Source organism: Lemur catta, chromosome 7 (assembly GCF_020740605.2).
Source record: "Lemur catta isolate mLemCat1 chromosome 7, mLemCat1.pri, whole genome shotgun sequence".
Taxonomy (NCBI): Eukaryota; Metazoa; Chordata; class Mammalia; order Primates; family Lemuridae; genus Lemur; species Lemur catta.
The window spans coordinates 64,904,101-64,925,776 of NC_059134.1; the positions used below are offsets into that span (position 1 = coordinate 64,904,101).

General features: G+C 43.7%; 1 protein-coding gene across 1 annotated transcript in view; it reads right to left on the reverse strand.

Moving 5' to 3' along the window:
• Window positions 1-268: 268 nt before the first annotated feature.
• Window positions 269-21,676, reverse strand: part of DENND5A (DENN domain containing 5A) — a 107,766-nt gene continuing 86,358 nt past the window's right edge. The window contains exons 12-23 of the mRNA XM_045557486.1: window positions 20,601-20,753; window positions 15,121-15,205; window positions 13,484-13,568; window positions 12,893-13,021; window positions 8,147-8,268; window positions 6,343-6,488; window positions 5,658-5,776; window positions 5,089-5,270; window positions 4,396-4,478; window positions 3,746-3,869; window positions 2,953-3,121; window positions 269-1,300 (exon numbers count right to left, since the gene is read on the reverse strand). Coding sequence (XP_045413442.1) covers window positions 1,117-1,300; window positions 2,953-3,121; window positions 3,746-3,869; window positions 4,396-4,478; window positions 5,089-5,270; window positions 5,658-5,776; window positions 6,343-6,488; window positions 8,147-8,268; window positions 12,893-13,021; window positions 13,484-13,568; window positions 15,121-15,205; window positions 20,601-20,753 — 1,581 coding nt within the window. The 3' untranslated portion in view covers window positions 269-1,116. The remainder of the gene's footprint in view (window positions 1,301-2,952; window positions 3,122-3,745; window positions 3,870-4,395; window positions 4,479-5,088; window positions 5,271-5,657; window positions 5,777-6,342; window positions 6,489-8,146; window positions 8,269-12,892; window positions 13,022-13,483; window positions 13,569-15,120; window positions 15,206-20,600; window positions 20,754-21,676) is intronic.

Here is a 21,676-nt window from a genome sequence, read left to right on the forward strand (position 1 = left end):
CTGTGCCTCAATCTCTTCCTCTATAGTGGGGGAAAAGAACTTTGTCTGCATCCCTCTCAATTATCCACTTGAGTTAACAGCTATGAGAGTTCCTAGCACTGCAGGGGAAGGATGCGGGAGATGCCAGGCTCCCCAGGGGCACCCTGGGCTGTCCACACCCCCGAGCCTGCTGGGGGAGAGAGGAAATGCCACAGCCCAGTCCTCTTAGTGCACCTAAGTGCACCACCCACTGCTCACAAACCCCCATAAAAGTCAGTGATCCATGCAGTTTTGTTTCAGGTGTTTTATTAAATGGGCCATACTGTAGCTGGTTTCTAAGTTGCAAAACAACATAAATTTAACAATAACATAGCCAGTTAGATCGTGACAAGCTTTCCCTTTCCTTAAAAGAAGAAAAAAGAAAAAGAAATACTTAAAACATACAATGGAGGGTTAAATAAATAAAACACTTAAAAAAAAGAAAAAAGAAAACAAAAACCTGTTAAAACATGCTTATGTTTACTTCTGTGCAACTGTGTGCCAACAGGAAATGTGACTTGGAGCACGATGACACGTCCCGGCACGTCTCCTTCCCAAATAATACTGACAAAAAAGAAAAGATGTGGGACTGACTCATCAGTGCTTGCGCAGAGGCACTACTAAAAATCCCTTTGATTGGAGCACGGGGCTTCCCGCTCAGCACATCTGTGTGGCCCGTGAAAGCCAAATATCCATAATAATGTTAATATAGAAAACGTTAGTTTAAAAACGATGTGGAATGGCCTCATTAACGCAACAGGGGCGAGGAAGTGGAACTGCCCCGCACAGGGCGCCGCAGGCTCAGTCCAGGGAGGCTGCAGCTTCCAGCACATGGCCATGGCGAGGGAGAGCACCAGCTTCAAAATAAGCGGCACCAACCTCGCTCCCTCTCCCTATCACTCTTTCACATGAAAGTGTGTAAAAAGCAAATCAGCAAATAAACTCTAAAATAGATTATTTATTCCAAAAATCCTCTAGTTTTCTTTTTACAGTGAGTATACATATCCTCTCCATCTCCTGCACAATTCGCTTAAGTCCCTTTGGGAAGAGCCGCAGGGTGAGTCCTTCTCAGTCCTGCTGCTGGCTGGTGCTGGGAGGTCAGATGTCGATGCCCTTGACCAGGGACGTCTCCAGTGTGATGTTGAACTCCTGCAATGTCTGCAGCACGCGGATCAAGGAATTGACAAGTGTGTGGTCTTTGATCAGTGCCACATCCTCATACATGTGTGCAGTGATGGGGCAGTCAGCTAGCAGGGCAATCCAGTGGTGCAGAAGGTGATCTCTGATAGGGCAGGAGCGGTCCAGGCAGGTCAAGGGAAAAGGAAGAGAAACAGTTACTACTGCAAGGCCAAGTAGGAAACTATGAACTAAGTCTGCAGCTGAAGAAGCTGACAGCCCCCCATAGCCCCCTTTCCCTCCCTAACAGGGTTTGGCAATGAGGCCTTACAGCCCCAGGGACATCAACCCAACCTGACCCGAATCAGCCCTGTCACCTGTCTGCAGGGCTGCTCTTCCTCCCCTGCCTTCCTCACCCTCCCTAGACAACCCCACCACCACCAGACACCACGCTGCGCTCGGCATGCTCCCTCCACCTCAGCAGCCAGTCTCTTCCAAAGCACCTCGCTTCCCGACAGCTACCACCACCAGGAAAAATAAGCACTGACACTCACATAGCACTTAGCCCATGCTGGCATTGTTACACGAGATTTAATCTTCATGACAACCCTATGATGTGAGGTAGGTACTATTACTATCCCTACTTTATAGATGAAGAAACTGAGGTACATAGAGGTTAAACAGCTTGTCCAAGATCACAGGCTAGTAAATGGCTGACCTGAGATGTGAACCTAGTGAATCTGGTTCTAGAGTCTGTTTTTAACCACTATGTCAATTCCCTCCCTTATGTGGCCTGAATAAACCACTGCCTTAGGTTTATTTGGGCTTCATGCTCTCTCACCTGACCTAGAATAGCCCCTAACAATCTTATCCACTCTGATGCATACCACCCATGATATCAGATTATTTTATTTCAGTCCCCTGATTAAACAATTTTGTTCTAATATGAAAGGAGTTTTTCTCTGTCCCAGCTCTTCCCATATTCTACCTGTCATTTCCTTCCATTAAAGGCTCACCTCAAATACCATCTCCTCCCCTAAAGTCTTCTCTTTCTCTACATTTTCAGCATATCTTATGAATGTGTACTTTTTTACACTCTTCTCCTTCTACCTTGTACTTTATTTAATCAGGACAAGTGAACTTCTAAATGGTAGGGACCATGTTTTATTCACCTCTCTTGGACCACCTTCCATAAGGCCATTCAAATGTTTATTGAAGGAATGGCCAGATATACTCTGCTTCACATTTCTCCAGTGGGGTGATTTTGATCCTTCCCATCAAAATGCAGACCCTCCTTCCCCAATTACATACACACTTTCATCCCCATTCTCATAGATCTCCACCCATATAGTTATGTATAACTTAACAACAGGGTTATGTTTTGAGAAATGTGTCATTAGACAGTTTGGTCATGTGAACATCATAGAGTGAACTTACAGCCTGTTGCTCCTAGGCTACAAACCTGTACAGCATGTTACTATGCTGAATACTGTAGGCAACTGTAACACAATGGGAAGTATTTAGGTATCTAAATATATCTAAACATAGAAATGGTACATTAAAAATAGAGTATAATTAATATAATCTTACAAGACCACTATCCCGTAAGTGGTCCGATGCTGACTGAAAGATCGTTACATAGCACGTGACAATACCTGATACACGAAGGAAATTAAGGGCCTTTTGGAAGCCCTCCAAGGCCTTGTCTGCGCAGGGGCATCTGGTCATTAGCCACTCCCCACCCCTGCACCACACCAGGCCTGCAGCACCCCCTCCAAGGCTGGCTGCTGTGTACTCCGGGCCCTGAGGCTGCAGTACCTGGCTCCCAAGCACACCAGCATCTGAAACTTGCCGTCCTTGCCGATGTTCCGGGGAGTATTGTTGATTGCAGTGACAAATCTGCAGAAGTTCCGGGCCCTTGTGTGCCAGTTTTCCTCAGGGACTACTTCATTCTGCTCTAATGTCTCATAATAGGTTTGTGCTTTTTCTGTGAAGAGTAGAAAAGCTTGTCAGTGACAAAGGCTCTCAACACGAACCTGCCTCTGTCCTGCAAGCCACTTGCATGGGCCTCTTCTAGTCCATACTGGTAACTTAATGAGAATAATACGAATGTTCTGGTGTCACTGGTCACATTTCAAAATGATCCTCATGTTCCCTATCCTTATTTTAAAAATGTATGTATATGGCCCTTGATGTATAGATGGTCTTTTTCTCTATTCTGAAGATACAAGAAAACTCTAAGGATGGTTTCTTGCACGAAAACGCTCCAAGTGGGCATAACACAGGGCTTGGACTCCAATACTCTTAACTGGCCTTTGCATCTACAAGGAGAAAGTGTGAGGACTCATGACTAAGCCCGTACTAGATAATGATGTCTAGAAAGAATCTTTTCTGTTCAATTCTCAGGAGGTAAGAATTCTCAAGAAGGGGGAAGGAGAGATCCTGTCATTCCCTTCAAGAAAAACCAGGAAAAACAAACAAGAGATCTGATTTAAGAGTCACCTGATTTGGGTTCTACACCTCAGACCCCAGTTGTCAGCACCCATGCTACACTGGTGAGTCTCCCTATGTCTCTGCGCGCTCCCCACCTCCATACCCTAGTCCAACTCACCCAGGAAATCCCAAATGAAGACATTTTTGAAGAGCCGGGGTGATTTAAATCCATGCTGGAAAGCCTGTTCCAGGGCCGAAACAAGACCACACTCTCCACAAAGCAACAGTGTCAGACTGCCCCGCTAGGTAAGGAAACAGGGGAGAGTGCCAGGCTTGTTACAGCGGAGCTGCCCTCCCACCACTGCATCCCCAAACCCACAGCCCAGAGCTGGAAGGGCAGCAAAAGCAGGTAAGGACCTTGTCTATTCCCTCCAGCACCTGGCACAGTGCCTGGCTCAGAGCAGCTCTCAGTGAAGAGCTGTTGAATGGATGGATGAATGAATAGATGATGGATCTGGGTCACATACAAGGAGATTCCCCACCAGGAGGACAAAGCAGTGGCCACTATTCTGAGGTCCCCAGGCAAATCCAAAAGAAGACAGGAATAGGGACTGTTCACTGGAGGTTCAGGGACTCCACTGGGTCATCAGTATGGCAGGAAAACAGGGCACCTGAGGCAAAGGCAAACTAGCTGAGGTGTACATTCTACAAGACTCTTGGCTATCCATAGCACATGGGACTGGAAGAGTACAACAAGAAACTTGGAAAAATAAGATTATTCCCTCTTACTCAATATAAGACCCTGGGTTGGAGGGCATGAAGGCTCACCTCTTTCTCAGGCTTATGGAAGTGCTTCACAATGCCATTCACTGCCTCCCCGATGGATTCCTGGATCTGCCCAGTGTTCAGCTCTGATAAAAAATCAAGCAGACATCCATAACCAATCTCAGAAGCTAACAGTGTTCACCTAACTGAGTAGAAGACTGAGGACACAGGGAGGGCCCTTGGGAGAGGCAGGGAAGCTAGACCCTGGGAAACAGAGGCTCTTGCCCACCCAACTTTACTGAGCTAGTTCTTCCTACAATCTTGGGTAAAAAGCAAAAGATAATACCTTAGAGTTCTATCTCTAAGAGATGCTAATGAAGTTTATTTTCCATTTCACCCTGGAATTTTTGGCAACCAAAAGAGGGCCATGCCTTGGTTGTGACACCCAGGAATCAGGAAAGAGAAGGCCAGAAAAGCAGACACCTCTCCTTTATAGGATCCTATACAAGTAGCACAGAGCACCCAGGCTTGGCTGCATAAGCCTACCCCTCCCCTTCCAGGCCTCTAAGGAGAGTGCCAAATACTCCCATGGATTCATGAGAGGAGATGCCAAATGCCTGAGGCAGCTCTGTCAGCAGAGGTGGTTCCTGCAGGAGCCACACAGGCTGGGATTCCAGCTTCCATAGCAGGGCTCAGAGACATCTGCCTACTGCCCAGACCGGGTGGCATGAGGGCCCAGCCCCTCTTCTGACTTACTGGGCTTGTTGTTGGGTGAGATGGTAACAAGCCTCCGGATGACGCTGGGGGACTGCTGCAGCGGCGGGGTCCGGCACGGCCTCTCGTCCACCTCGGGCTGGGATGTGAGCAGCTCCCCAACTAGGATCCGCTCCAGGCTTCCATCGTCCATGCCCTTCCCCAACCACCGGCCACATGGGAACCTAAAGGTCAGGCAACGGCCTGTGAGAGCTGCCAGCTCCTCCACGGTGCCCTTCTCCTTGCTGCTCGGCAAGAGCCATTGACAAGGGCAATCCCTGGAGAAAGGCTCTGAAGCCAGGCTAGGGACCCCCTCAAGGCCCTGTCTGCCCCACTGTGTGAAGCCACCTGAGTGGCATGGGACCAGTGCAAGCAGTTCCACACATCTTCACTTAGAAAACCCTCCTTCTATTTCTTTTCAAGTGCACGAGGCAGAGCCAAACAGGAAGTTGCCTCAGCCTATCACAACCTAAAGGGTCTCCCTGAGAACTCCACGTACTGAAGCATCACCGACAGCCCCTGCTGGTACACCATGCCACCCTACCTTGGGGCATATCTGAGGGAACACTTACTTGTAGGTGTGTCCTGTGATCTCATTCCTGACCATCACATACTCCACCAGCCATTTGGCATACAGCCCAGAGTTATCATGGCCAATCTGGACAGTAGTGAGCTTCCCCAAGTTCTGGCACTGTGAACAAACAGAGGAGTTGAGGTAGGTCAGGAAAATAGGAGAAAAGAGGGACAGTCTTCGGAGGCACAGATCTGACCGGCTGCCTATAACCTGGTCCCCTGGCAACTGCAGGGGTAGAGCTCATGGCTCTACCTACTATCAGGGCGAGGGGTACAGCACTTTCTCGTGAGGGGCCCAAGGCTGAGAAAGAAGATGCTGCTACCTAGAGGAAGAATAGGGCCTGGGAGAACGAAGCTCCAGAATTGGGTTCCAAAGTCTCTGGAACCCTTGGGCTCAGCAGCTGAAAGAACTCTTGGGGATTCCTCAACATCCATGCATAGAGAGTGTGTAAGTCCAGACAAGTAAGTGCCTCCCGGCCAGACACTGTTTAGGCAAGGTGGGCTCCCCATCCCCGGGTCAGCTCTCGGCTCTGGCCTCCAGTCATCTCAGGACAGGTCAGCTATGCTGATGCATCACCCTGTGAACAGCCCTCCAGAAAACCCTGCAGGAAAACTTCCCAAAACAGCTACTGCAAACTTCAATCCCCACAGAGTCTGGGGATGTGGGCCCCAGATAACACATACCTCAAAGGTCATCTCTAGCACGTTCCTGGGAATCTGCAGGATCTGTGTCTCACCCAGTTCTCCCGATATGCAGATCCATGGGTTGGCAGTGAACATGGAGCCCCCCAGCTTCTTGCTTGGTACAATCAGAATGTGGTACGGGATCACTGTTTAGGGGAAGCCACGAAGGCATTGAGGGGACTCAGGAATCCTTCCCATACCTGATGGGGCCCTGACCTGCCCCAGGCATGCTGGTGGGATTGTGGCCCTAGCAGAGCCTGGAACAGCGGGGTCCCAGGCACTAGTTGGCTTAGAATATTAGTCAACTCCTCCAAGCACCTCAATCTTATTCCTCTCAGGGTTACCACCCCAATGTCAAAGATCTAAGCCTATCTGCAGGCTCAGATCTAAGTGAACTTGTTCTTTGAACAATATCACCAACTCCTGACATTGTATTAAATTGCTTTTCAGAGTGCTTTCCAAGCTGTTATCTCACGAACCCTAATAACTATCACAACAATCTTAAGAGAGGTCACACAAGTATCGTAATCTCTTTTCTAAGACACAGAGAGGGAAAGTTTGCCCCAGGTCTTCTTCTTTTTTTTTTTTTTTTTTGAGACAGAGTCTTACTCTGTTGCCTGGGCTAGACCTCAAACTCCTGGGCTCAAGCAATCCTTCTGCCTCAGCCTCCCGAGTAGCTGGGACTACAGGCATGCGCCACCACGCCCGGCTAATTTTTTCTATATATATATTTTTAGCTATCCATATAGTTTCTTTCTATTTTTAGTAGAGACAAGGTCTCACTCTTGCTCAGGCTGGTCTCGAACTCCTGAGCTCAAACAATCCGCGTGCCTCGGCCTCCCAAGTGCTAGGATTACAGGCTTGAGCCACCGCACCTGGCCATGCCCCAGGTCTTCTAAATTCCAGTCCAGTGCTACTTCTATTAAGCCCACAGCCCCAGTCTCTGAAAGGGAAGATGGAGCGTCAAACAGAAACAAGAGTCCATGCTGCCAAGGCTGCTGAGTAACTGGCCAAAGAACTAACCATGGGCCAAACTCAGAGACCTCCCTCCACCCAGTAAAGAATCCTGGTATCAAAGAAAGAGGAGGCTCAGCTGGATTGAGTGCCATGGCTCATGCCTATAATCCCAGCATCTCGGGAGGCTGAGGCAGGAGGATCACTTGAGGCCAGGAGTTCGAGACCAGCCTGGGAAACACAGCAAGACCCTGTCTCTTGTTTTTTTTTTAAAAAAAAAAAAAGAAGAAGAAAAGAAAAAAGAAGATGAGGCTCAAGGGGTGTTAGACTGTATTGAACCTTCTTTCACATCCTGAAAATAGCAAGTCTGAGGCCCACAGCAGGATGGACTCTGTTCACAGACACATAATGAGTTAGGGCAGAGCTGGACCTAGGCTCAAACCTCCCACTGCCATCTGCTACTTCAGAAAGAGCTGACGGACTCTCTCAGGCCAAAACAAAAGGAGATTCTTTACAGACATGCAGGGAGGGGGGTAAACTGCATCACCCTACTCTATTCCACTCTACCTTCGATCGTCTTAGACTCCCAGAGCAGTGCCTAGGGGAGGACGACACTGACAACACGACGGCAAAACGGACTGAGTTCCCCAGTTCAGAACAAGAATGAGAAGCTTCAGAGAAAACACACCTCCAAGGAGGGCAAGTGGACCTCTCTCCCCAAAGAAGCAAAAGACAGCTAGAAAGTACAAGGGACAATTTTCTTTCTTTAAAAAGGGGACGGTGAGTGAGCCTCAGGCAGGTTCACAGAGACTGCCTGAGCAGGCCGGTGGGGAGGCACGGGAATACTCACGGATAGTGGTGAAGACATTGGTGAAGCAAAAGTAATCGACTGCGTTGAAAGACAGGAGGTGGTAGAGGAACTGCTCCTTCTCGTCATCACAGCGCAGGAAGGCATAGCGCTTGTACAGCTTTCTGTTGGAGAAGAGGCAACACATCAGTCTCCCGGCCAAAGGAGGGGACAGAAGCTAGAATTATTCAGTTCTGGAAGGGGACAGATAAGGGAAGCATAAAATATCACTCCTCAAGTTCCTCAGGTTCACCCTATAAAGGCACACAGCTAGCTACTCTGCAACTGTGGGCTGGGAGGGAAATGGCTTAAGCTACAGCAGGAACAACAAAAATCAAACACTATGTGTGTCCAAGGGTTGATATTACTATAAAGTCAAGTGTTACAGGTCATGGAATCTCCTCTCCTAAACCGAGGGCTGGAATGAAATTCCATCAGGGATGACACAGATCCTCTCAGGCTTCTAGTTAGGCTGTTACCCAGTGTACGGTGTGTGAATAGCAGTGGAAAGAGGTCTTGGTCACCATTCATCACCAGGCCTGATTTCGAACCCTCAGTAGATCCGAGAGCCACAAGTCAGAACACTGCTCTGAATGTGGGTGTAACCCAGGACAGTTTCAGAGGCACTGAAGGGCAGGCTTCAGCCCCTGCATCTGATCCAGGTCTCAGGCAAGGAAGAGCTGTGACGATCATGTCCTTTTCCTCTCTTCAAACTTTTTCCCTTCATCCCCACTGTCTATTCATCAAAGGCCAATTCCTTTGCCTGACGTTCCAGGCCATATGCAGCTGCAAAGCAATGGCATCTTCCCCAAATAGAGGAGAATCAAATTTGCAGGCCCTCATCACAGAGAAATACACAGAGTACAAAAGAAGGCAACTGTCTTGGTTGCCCAAACTGCAATCACCACAGCCAGAAAGGTATAGGATTCAGATCTGTGAGGTTCTACCTAGACAGGTTTATATGGTACTTTCAAAAGATAATTTACCAACCAAGGCCTATTACCTACAGGTGCTGGAGAGAAAATAACCTGCCCTGAAGTACAGTCTAAGTGAATAAATCAGGAAAAGGCCAGGGTATAAGACTCTACATAATGAGTTGCTAATAAGAGGCCCTTTTTGGGAATTTAAAGAGCCATAGCTTCAGAGGTCCTGGAAGGCTTTCTAGAACAAGAGGGGCCTGAAGGGCAGCACAAATTTAGACAGGTGTTGTGTACATGTGGAAAACAGTTTGGCTAGAGTTGAGGGCTCAGGGAAATGATCACTTAGCAACAAGACTGAAAAGTTAGGCTAGAGCCAAATGAAGGAAGGCCCTACATTTTCAGGATAAAGAGTTTGCAATTTGCCAGTAAGTAATGGGTTTCTGCAATTTACCCTAGAAGTAAAGAGAGAGCCATGACCACCTTCAGAAATTTAAATTTAGTATACAGGTGAGAAGTCAAAGGGGAATGACGATTAAACTAGGGCAGTACAGTAAAAATGGTAAGGAGACAGGGGGGCAGAGGCTAAGGACTTGAAATCTGTATGTGGGAGGTAAAGCAAAGCAAAGAGTCAAGACTAACTCCAAATTTTGAATGTAGGTAGGGAGGGGTGGGGGAAGATGTTCAGAGAGCACAGTGGTGCTCAGTGGTCCGCTACATGCGGACACCGGCAGAGGAGGTGGACACACAGTTGCCACAGGATGTAGTAAGGAAGGAGGCCCTGCAGCAGAAACTGTGATGGCTCCTCCTCTTCCCCCTCTCTCTTCCATTGGTGACCCATAACCTCAAGTCCCAGCCCAGGACCCCCTTCCCCAATACTTGAAGTGTGTTTGTTTTTGTTATTTTTTAATAGTGATGGTTGGATTTTTTGTGTTTTTTTTATTTTTTTAAGGGATGAAAGGAATAATAATGGGGAGCAGCTATCCTCTGTTGAGAAAGGGAGGATAAGTAGGCTGGGGAACTGCAAAGCCTATCCAGTCCCCAGCATCTGCCATTCTCACTCCTTCCCTAGAGATGCTGGTAGAGGTGCCTTGTTCTTTTCAGGGCAGCATGTGATTCATTTTGGGGATAGAAGGAATCTGTCCTGCATTGGGAATAAAATTTATGATGCAAAAAAACAAAAAACAAAACAAAACAAAAATCTGAGAGTAAAGTAGTTATGGTAAAGACTCTGTGAAACTTGCTTTTGTTCTCTCTAGCTAAAGGTAAGATATCTGAATGGAAGTAAACACAGGGCTGTAGCTCAGAAAACACATCAGAACTAGAGCTTCAGATGTGGGAGTTACTTGCTTAGAGGTGACAGAAGTCATAAGAATGGATGAAGTCACTAAGTGAGAGAACAACAGAGAAAGTGTGTACATGCACACAGAATGGAAGATGGTGGAAACCAATATCATGGAAAGAGTAAGGGGAGAAAGAGAATAGGATGGTGTAGGGTCATGGCAACCATACAGTGAGTTTCAAGGTAAAGGGGGCACTACACAGTATTAGTCACTGCAGAGAGGTCAAGGAGATAGAGTCTTGGCTCCCTATATAAAAGCTAACTAATTTCTCCTTTTGGAATTTATACTTCAATGAGTCCCATGAATACATGGCCCCCTCCCCCTGCCTCCACCTTACCCCATCTCCAGGCCACAAAGAGTCTTGGAGGCTAGCTGGGAATCCCAGAGATTAAGGAACATTCTATCAAAACATACTCTCCTAAGGCTGTCTACCTGCTCCTGTCTGTGCAGCTATGCACACAATTTTATGTGTGTTGGTTGAATACCAGGAACCTACTAGGTGCTAGGCAACATGCTCAGCACTGGGTAAGGTACATGGTTCATGCCCTCAATGAAAGCAAATTTTAATAAGTAGCAAGCAAATAGATAATGATAATGTACCATATCAGTGGTTAAAAAAAGGGGGGGAGAATGAACAAATACTGTAACAAATGTTATCCATGCAAGAAGGAATGGACCATGTCTCTGGGGAGTGCAGGAAAACTTTGGCAAAGAAAATTTCTGACTGGGCCCTGAATGAGTTATCCAGGTGAAGAGAGGTCAGAGACTAGGGTCACGCAGAAGTACAGACAAGAAAGGGCTGCAGACATCGTGAGATGGGTAAGGGGTATGATGAGTTTTAAGCAAATTGGAGAGAAACATGCAAAAAGACAGAGTGGAGGGATAGGTAGGTTTCAATGAAACTCTTCCTCTCTCCCTACACCCACCCAAGTGCAATCTGTGGCAGCAAAGCTCTCCTCATTTTCCACTCACTGGAGTAGCACCAGGGTCAGAATATCAGGTGAGAAGTTAGTGTGTACTGAGTAAATTCTGAGCTTACCTTCTCTAACAGGGCTATAGTTGAAAGAAACCAGGATCAGTTTCCTCACCAAGGCCTGTGCAGTTTGCTGTTGCTGAGGCCCTTAAGCTCACCTGCCCTAGGCCTGTGCATGTCCCGGCCTTCATAAGGTTTCTGTGCTTTCCCCTTCTCAGCAGCCTCTCTGCCCTGTCTTCCTGCTGACCTGCAGCCTCTCCCAACAGAGGAGCTCATGCTGACCCATAGGAAGAACTCCTGCCCTGCCAGACCCCAGCATCTACACAGCTACGATGACAGATTTTTCTAGGATATACAATTGTCCTCTAGAATCTGGTGTGCAAATGTTTTCCTTCCAAAGCCCAGGCTTACATATTCATTTGTTCTTTTAGTTGTCTTCCCAATCTTTGAATTTTATTCCTAAACCTTTTTGTCTCTTTAGGAAATCAAATTTAAGTACTTTAAGAGTTGTTATTTCCTAACTTCTCAAGTGAGCTCTCTGACCTATCAAGGTTTTAAACCTGGTTTCTTGCTGTGGTTCACACACACAATAAACAGTCTAAAAATTATGTTTCACTTTGCATAAAACCAGATCTGCAGGTTTAATCAATCGGCTTATAGAAAATTTCCCCAATGTCCGCTCCTCTCCTTTATTATCCATAGGGGAATCACACAATAAAGGATATCATGAAAAGATGCCTAAGGAAATCCTAAAAAGAAAAAATGCCCAACAGTCTTGCCAATGAACAAAAAAGCCAAAAAATTACAGATGGGAAAAGACAGAGAGATGGTAATCTGAGAAGCAGAGAAGGAGGAGAGCCTTCTTTCCCTCCTGCCCCTCTAGTAGCTAGAGTACAGAAAGAAGGCAGGGAATAAAAAAAATCAAGAGAAAAGAACTGTAGGTTTAGTAGCTCCTATGAGTGTGAGAGCCTTGGAATTTCTACCCTCCCTCTTTCTTGGAGGAGGGTGTGGAGGGAGAGAGACTAGGAGTGTTATGTGAAAGCCCTTCTAAGCTGTAGAGAGATTCAGGCAGGGTCCAGAGAGGAAGAACAAGGAATTGGTTGCTTTGGGCTGGCTCTGGGCTAAGGAGAGAACAAGAGAAATAAGGGGATATCTCAGAAGTTTCCTTTTCATTCTCCAATCCTTTGTTGCCCAGGACAGGAAAGAGGCAGAATAAATGCCTTATGCCCATATACATGTCACCTGACTACAGTAAGAAGATGAAGAACACTACCTCTTTAAGAAAGCCAGTTTAGAGCATTCAGGTTGAAGCTAAGCGGAACAGATACAGCAGAAGTATTCTTCTACAGTTAAAAAGGGAGAAGAGGAAATACTGCAAAACCTTCACATGCAATTTGAGGTTAGCTGAATGCACCAGCTGTGACATACTGAACACACCCTCTTCCCACACAAGAGTTTCCAATCCCTCCCTGACATTCCTGGGAGCCTGCTTCTACTCTAGGTAGAGTGGCCTTACTTGGTGAGCTCATGGTCTGAGAGAAGCTGCTTCAGGTGTCTGGAAAGTAACTTTTTTTCCATCGACAGTCGCACCCATGCTCTGGCCTTTCCCACATCAGTCTTGATTTCTCCGATGTTCTGGATGTGCCTGAAGAAGGAATGCAAAAGGGGAGTGGAGAGTGGGAGAGGAACTCACTGCTGCTGCCTCACCTGTAAAGCCAAAGGAGGCCTATCCCACACCCTGGGAGAGTCAATTTCTCTTCTTCAAATTCTGGGCTCCTTGTGTAGCTTTGCTAAATAGGCTCACCACAATTTGAGGACAAGAAAAAAACAGTACAGCCCTTCAAAATCCAGGCTAACCCTGAGCCCTTAGGCCTTGAGATACTTTCCTGTGCCCCTTCACCCTGGTAGAGCTTTCTAAAAATGCCAGGAAACCCATCTGTTTGTACAGCTCTACAAATGGATCATGACGCACGAGACCAATAAGGAGGGCTTCCTGGTTAGCTGAGATGTTGTAGCAGCCAGTGAGATCTTGTTATTTCAAGTGGACACCTAAGTGGCAACTGAAAACTGGATTTTAGTGGCTTATTACATGTGAGCCTATACTGACCTCATATCCTGAATCAAGGAGATCCTCAGGGGAGGCATGACTGAACTGGCATCGGACTTTCTCCGTTCTGAATCAAGAAGTATTCCTAGAACAGAAAAGTTGGTCATATCCAAAAAGATCTGAATATCAAAATAGCTGACTACCCTTCTTTTCTCTCAAATCACAAATTTCTATGGGAAATAGTTGGTTACATTGGTAACACTTTAATCATTTCATAAATATTTATTAAGTTCCTACTAGAGATCAGATTTTATATTTTTATGCATATTATCTTCTTTAATTATCTAACAACTTAGGTAGTCAAGGAAGGAATCACAATTTCCCTACTTAACAGAGGAGGAAACTGAAGTTCAGAGAGATTAGCTGCTCTGCCTAGGTCACCAAGTGGCAGTCAGGACTGGAACACAAATCTCCTGGCTCCTAATCTATCATAAGCCACGGAAGCAGTGCTTCTATTCATCCTTGGAGCTACTACTCATGTCCTGTTCTAGCTTCAAAATGGGCTGTGAAAGAGCCAAGAGAATGTGTAAAGAACCTGTCCCAGAACACGTGGGAACTCTGGAAGAGAAGATACAATACCTTTGAATCCTCATGTCTGGCCTAATGTTTAAAACTTAGTGCTTTCATCATCAAGCTGTTGAGAATTTCTAACTATAGTTTATCCCTCAGCAATAACTTTTACAGCCCTCCTGAGAAGACTCTTTGCTCCCACAAGTACAGAAAATAAGGCTACCTACAGACCAAAAATAAGGCTCCCTAGGGAACTCTTGTGCCTGATTTTCAGCCAATTATCACCCCACAATCAGTGCTAGTTGAGGTCAGCTAGTTCAGGGGCAAAGCGTTCACTGTCCATCTTTTCACCTCATTTAATTCATCTCTACATTAGGATAAGAACATCCAAGAAAGGTAAACAAACTCTCTGGCAGAGAGTGGAGAACAAAGGATGGTGTGAAGGGGAGATGCAGCCAGGAAGTAAAATGAGGAGGAGGAAGAATACCCTGGAAGGGACACTGTAGGGTAGTATAAAGAACACCAGACCAGGAGACAAGAGGCCTGCCTTCTAATCTGGCATCTTCTATTAGTTCACTGTGTGATCTTAAGTAAATTTAATTCCTCTCTGGATGCCAGTTTCTTCCTTTTGTAAAATAAAGGGGCTGGACTAGATGATCTCTGGAGTCCCTACAAACTGTGACATTTTTATTAAATTAGAAGCAGAAAGAACAGTATAAGAGATCATTCACACCAGGCCTTGACTTTGAAGAGGCTCTCTTGACTAATAGGATAGATAACCTCAGTGCCATGTCAGAGAAATAAAAGACTCTAAAAACAGCTTGCTGCAAACATAGGACACCAGCACTGCAGTAAAACTCAAATTCAATTCTAAAACTGGCCTCTTATTGATATAAATTTTCTATCTTGCTGATCAAAAGGATATAGAAAAACATAATAAAAACAAACCCTATGGCTTAGGTATGCTCTGTGGTTCAGAGAGCCTGGTAGCTCAGTATTTAAAATAGAAAACATTCCAGAGCAAAGGCTTCACTGACCTGGAATAATATGCTTCAGACGATCACTCCAGGGGGGGATGGGAAAACAGATAAAGAGAGTTCTCCCCAGTGTTGCAGAGACCATCTTACCTGAGGTACTGAAGCTTCCTGATGTGAGTTTTCTCTGACGGTTCTCCTGATAGTGTAACAGGTGGGACCACAAGGCTGACTTACCCTGGAATCAATGCAAGGGAGAAATACCTATCAGTTTAGATTTCAGAGGTCAAGGTTTAAACATACAAATACAGGTTTTTGCTAAAACGTATCTGTACTTTTTCTGTTTCAGCGTACACCTGGGACACAATGTATGCAAATATATTCCCTTACTAAAATCTAGGAGAAATATAAGGAATGGAAGGTAACAGAAAAAAAGGATTTTCTGGGAATAGGAAGGCAATGCCAAAGAGAGCCTGGGAAGGGACCAGTAGATAAGAAAGAAAAAAGCAAATAACCTAACAACCTCTAAATCGTTGGTCGAGGGTTGGCTTGGGCAGAGCATGGTGGCTTTTGCACAGAGAAGCAGATATCCAGTCTATGAGGTTCTGTGATAGCTCCTGAATTTCCTAAAATATTTAAAGGCATTCCTGCCTTTAACACAGGCTAGGAAGAATAAGTCATCCCTATGATGAAGATTTACTATTCAACAATGTATAGCTGAAGAAGCCTGCAGGAAGATAGGCTGGCACTTAACTGCAAAGCTGAGATAAACTAGTCAACATAACAGAACCTTGGCACCTGGAAATGTAGGAATTGCAACTTAAACTATTTGAGACAGTAGTAATTTGTCCTTTTGCCAAGGCACAAAAAGTCCTTTTGCCAAGGCACAAATCTGAACAGCATTTACAAGTCTGATGTAAGGAAGCAATTCACCTAGGAGGTAGTGAGTGAGTGCAGCTGGCCACCCAGCACCTGCTCTGTGTCCTCCTAATCATCGTTCAGTACATCATAACCCTTGTTAAGTGACAAAAACTTTATTTCAGATTCATGGTAAATGTCCCTAATGTAGCTGATACAATATAAATATTACATTTGTTTTAGAAGAAGGGTTTATTATAATTTTATAAATGACTTTAGTTCTACATTAATAAAAGTAATAATGATGATAGAAGCTATCATGTCCTGAGGCTTCCTATGAAAATACAATATTTTAATTAATGCTCCCCACAATCCTACAAGGTAGATTATCTCTATCCCCATTTTCTTTAGAAAAGAGCAAATCAAGGAGCAGAAAGGTTAAGTAACTTGTAAAAAGTCACAATATTAGTAAGTGCTGTTCGGATTCAAGCTAAAGTCTATCTACTGTCAGAAAAATTGCTCTTAATAATTATACTATACAAGTTGTTTTTGGAAAAGATCATTTAACTTTTAGTGTTATATTTTCTGAAGAAAATTTTGTGCTCTGGGATGAATGTGATGATTTAAAGTCTTAAATTTATCCCATGAGAACATGGAGAATCTATTTTGTTTCCATTCACCAACTTGATCTACTTTGGAAAAAAAAATCATGACACCATTGCACTCTAGTCAGGGTGACAAGGCAAGACTCTTGTCTCCAAAAAAAAAAATAAGGTTCCTGAAAGGGCAGGGACTTTTGTCTTATTCATCACTGTATCTTCAGCATCTAGGCAGACCAGGAAGGCAGCCTAATAGGACTTAATAGAACTGTCTGGATGTGACACACACTAAATCAGCTGGTCACCAGAGAGTCCTGACATGTAATAATGCTGAAAAGCTAAAGGCAAGGGCAAACCCAGGCCACTATGCCAAAAGAAGGAGGCTCATAGTGATTACAGAGGTAAGGAGGAAGAGCAAGGGGAAGAGTGGGAAAGCAGCAGCTAGGCTGCTGTACTTGGGTCTTTCTAGTTCAAGAGACATGAACTAGTCTTTTCCCTCCTTTGCAAAGGGGCTGATTGGGACTGCAAGTTTCAGTACAACCTGACTACCTGTTTAGGGATATGGCCACACAATAAACAGCACCAGATTCTCCAAGACTGTCATAAGCATGAAAGATGAGAAACACCCCTTTTCACATACTAGTCCACAAATGGTAGCAGTTATAAAACCAGTACTAAAAACCAAACCTCACCTCTAATTGCCAGAAAACATACTATAGTTGGAAGCTCATCTTGGAAAATGTCACTGAAAGCCAAAGAAAGTGGTGAGCATAACGAAGGTTCTTATGAAGACTTGCTGTAGGCAGCCAGCCCTGCATGACAGCAGTCAAAGCTAATAACAAAATTTAGGAAGCCAGCAGCAAAACTGCTGTTTGGGTTCTCTCTACTTTCCAAGCAGCTCAGTAAGGTGTCCCCAGAAGGAGATGACAAGATTACCCTCTGAGAATGAATTTAGTTACAACCTGGGTGCATGATGGAGGAGAGCAGGTAACCAGGGTGTGATCTCTGGACTGGAACATAACCAAAGAATGTCTCAGCAGGATAAAGATGTTCTACACACAGGATAGTAAAATGAGGTCTAAGGAGAACATGCTGGTAGGAACCCAACATAGATAGCCAGGGTCAATCTTCAGCTGAACATGTATCCCCAAGAGCATAAATGCCCTGCCTGCAAGCACAGACAGTCACTTTCCTCCGGTAACACAGTCACTGTTTCACGTTCAGATCTCCAAAAGCCAGGACTCAGAACAAAATGGAACCTCAACTAAAAAACTTCCATTATTTTGCACTTGTTCCTCACCAAAAAGCCTCTCTATCCAAAACGAGAGAGGGATCAAATAGGCTCCAAAAGAAATTCCCCATGCTGTGAGAATTCTTGCAGAATATTGCTGCAAAGCCTCAGGACAGGTTTAGAACATTTGTAATGATATGGTACTGTTTTCAAACTGCAGGAAAAAGCCTTACTAACTCCCTGGACGGGGGATGTTTTACAAAAAAAAAAGAAGAAAAGAAAAAAATGAAAGAGTTCAATTATAGTGCCAGGCTTGCTAAATTTTAAGGAAAATGATAAAAGGATTATGTATATTCCACTCACTTGTTACAGAGAAAAAGAAAGAAACACAAATCCTTCATAGAAGAACCTAGCATAATAGCTGTCATATGCTGCACCCTCATCACATGCCAGGTACTTATTTTTATTATATCTAATTATCACAACAACTGAAAGGTAGGTAGTTTTATTAACTACCTACATTTTATGAATTTGGAAGATAAGGCTAAGAAATCATAAGTCACTTATTTAAAGTCCTCTAGCGGAGCCACGATTGAAACCCAAATCTTTCTAACTTATAACTCACAGTGTTGCTAATATACTACAGGACTCTCAAACTTTCAGGGATGTAATACATAATTTTTAACATTTAAAAAACTCTATAACCACAGTGTTGTTTACAATATCGAAACATCAGAAATAACCTAAATGACTAATAATAAGGGTCTGATTAAAGTATGGCACATCTATATAATGGATACAGTAATTAAAACTGGTATTTTAGAATAATAACCACAAACATTTATTAAATATAAAGAGCCAGATACCAGGCTCTGAGCTTAGTGCTTTACATGGATTATTTTATCAAATCCTCACAAAGACCCTATACAGGTGGGTGCATTTAAAATTCCATCATACGTATAAGGAAACAGGCTTACAGAAGAGCTAGGTATCTAGCTTGGTTTCTAGAGGGAGTCAGACTTCAAAAACCCAGATGGGGTGGGAAACCTATGGCCTCCTCAAGGCCACATGTGGGCCTGCCTCCAGATCCCCAAGTACAGCCCCTCGACCAAATCCAAACTTCACAGAACAAATCCCAAATTCCACAGATTTGTTCTGTAAAGTCTGGATTAGGTCAAAAGGCTACACTCAAAGATCCAGAAGGCCACATGTGGTCCCATGGCTGCAGGTTCGCCACTGCTATATACTGTCACCTAAAAATTAGTTAAGGACACGCAAAAGATATGAAATAAAAACAAAGCAAGTTACAAAATATTATGTACTATATGATCCCATTACATTTTTAAAAAACAGCTTTATTGAGATATAATTCATACAACCATAAAATTAACACTTTTAAAGCGTGTAATTTTCTATGAAAACAAATTCTGGGTTTTGGTATTTTCATGGAGCTGTGTAACCATCACCACTGTTTAATTTTAGAACATTTTCATCACCCCAAAACGAAACTTCATATGCATTAGTAGTCACTCTCCATTCCTCCCTTCCTCTAGCCTCTGCCAACCCTGAATCTACTATCTATCTACAGATTTGCCTATTCTGAACATTTTTTATAGATGAGATTGTACCATATGTGTTCTTTTGGATCTGGTTTCTTTCACTTAGTATGTTTTCAAAGTCCACCTGTGTTGTAACATGTACCTGTACTTCATTCCCTTTTTATTGCTAATAATATTCCATTGTATGCATATATTACATTTAGGTTAACCACTCATCCGCTGATGAACATTTGGGTTGTTTCTACTTTCTGGCTATTATGAATAATGTTGCCATAAACATTTGTATACAAGTTTTCGTGTAGACATATGTTTTCACTCTGCTTGGGTATGTATCTAGAAGTAGGCTTGCTTGCTGGGTCACGTAACAACTGTTCAACATTTTGAAGACCTGCCAGACTGTTTTCCAAAGTGGCTGCACCATTTTATATTCCCAAAAGCAATGTGTGAAGGTTCTAATTTCTCCACATCCCTACTAATACTTGTTACTGTCTATCATTTTTAGTTTAGCTATCTTAGTGGGTATGAAATAGTATTGCATTGTGATTCTGTCGGATTTTTAAATATACAACTGTATATGCGTGGTCATATGTGCAAAGAAAAATATTCTAAATAACAGGCATGGTTGATTGTTGCCACATCCATTACAATAGAAACTCCAGTAAGGCAAAGATCTTGGTGTGTTTTGTTTAACTGAGATATCTCAAGTGTCCACAAACAACAGTGCTTGGCATACTGAGGCCCTCGATAAATATTTGCTAGATATTAATATGTATTTTCTAATTTTCCATGATAAAACTGCTTTTCAAATTTTTTCAAGTTCTTTTCAAATTTAAAAATACATAAAAATAAAAGTTATCTATCTTGACCACCCATTGAAAGTAGAGTATTTTGAAATAATATAATTCTCTGGGTATTAAGTAATCAAACATACTCAACTTCCTGAGGACTACTTTCAAATCTTTAGATGGTTAAACCATCTGCATACAAAAGAAATGTTAATGACAGACCTTTTCCCACTGGGAATGTATAATTAGTGAGGGGCCCTTAGAGTATGTTTGCAATTCCTGGGCTCCAACTTGTCTCTTTCTGTTCTACCTCTAGACTAGGGCCAGCTGCCAAACAGGCTGGCCTTCAGTTCTACTCCCAGGAAGGAATATGCCACTTTTAAAAAGTATGACAAGCACACAGATTTATGAAACTTATCTTTAAGGAAAATAGTTTGGATCACATTTATTTATGTATTTAATTAACTATTTCAAGTCTCATCCATGAGCACGGTGCACCACTCTTTAAAGCCAGTCAGCTGGACAAAAAGAGTGTAGGAAGACTAGTAAGGGAAAACAGAAAGACAGTTTGCTCAGCAGGGAAATGCTAAATATCCATTACCTGTTTCACTTGCAGCCCATGACTCCAGATCCTTTCTAGGAGGTCACAAAGGCTGGCAATCAGGGTGTTCTCTTCCACACCTGTGATGTTCACCTCCCCATGTCCTAGCTCCACAGCCTCTCGGCCCATTTTCTCCACCAGCATCCTTTTGGTCTACAAGGAATCAGTCAGTAGGATTAGATACTCAGAGTGAACAGGATCACAAAACTGGGGAGGGTTTTTACAGACTGCACAGTACCTCTGCTGAGTTGGGAGGGACAAGATGAATAAGCCCCAAGACATAGAATATATTTAGAACCATATAGGTCAGGTTATGTGGGAGTGTATGCTTTAAAAATTCAGTTATGAAAAAGATAAGAACTCAGCAATCAATGACCGTTGGCCGCTGATTTCACCACTCTCCATTCAGTTTTTGCATTTATGAGATGAAGAATTGAACAAAACCCTTCAGTCATGCTCACCTCTGACATTCTCTGATTCTCACTGCTTAAATGACCTTACTAAACAAAACTTCAAGCATACATACAACACAGAAGAATATCTTAAGTAACTGTCAAGCAGATAAAAAATGAAGGAGGACAATTTACGTTTAGATAAAAATTTTCAAATGCTTATTGTAAAGCCATAACCAAAAAAAGGCACGTGCTATATGATAATCAGTTTTAATTAAATACTATGTGCCAGGTACTGTACAAAGCATTGCATTATCTCATTTAAGCCTCCTAACAATTTTATGAGATACCCATTATTATCATTCCCAATTTACCAATGAGGAAACTGAGGCCAGAGAACTTAAGTAACTTGCCCAAAATCACATAGCAAAAGAGTAGCAGATTTGGTCTTTGAATCCATATCTGCCTGAATCTTAAGTCAAAGCTCTTAAAGAAGATTTAATTATGCTATAAATTTGTAACACATAAAAATCTAAAAAGCAGGAAAAAAATTGCCCTTAATCCTACTTTTCAGAAGCACATTTTTTTTTTTTTTTAGAAACAGTGTCTCACTCTGTCACCTGGGCTAGAGTGCAGTGATGTCATCATAGCTCACTACAACCTCAAACTCTTGGGGTTGAGCAA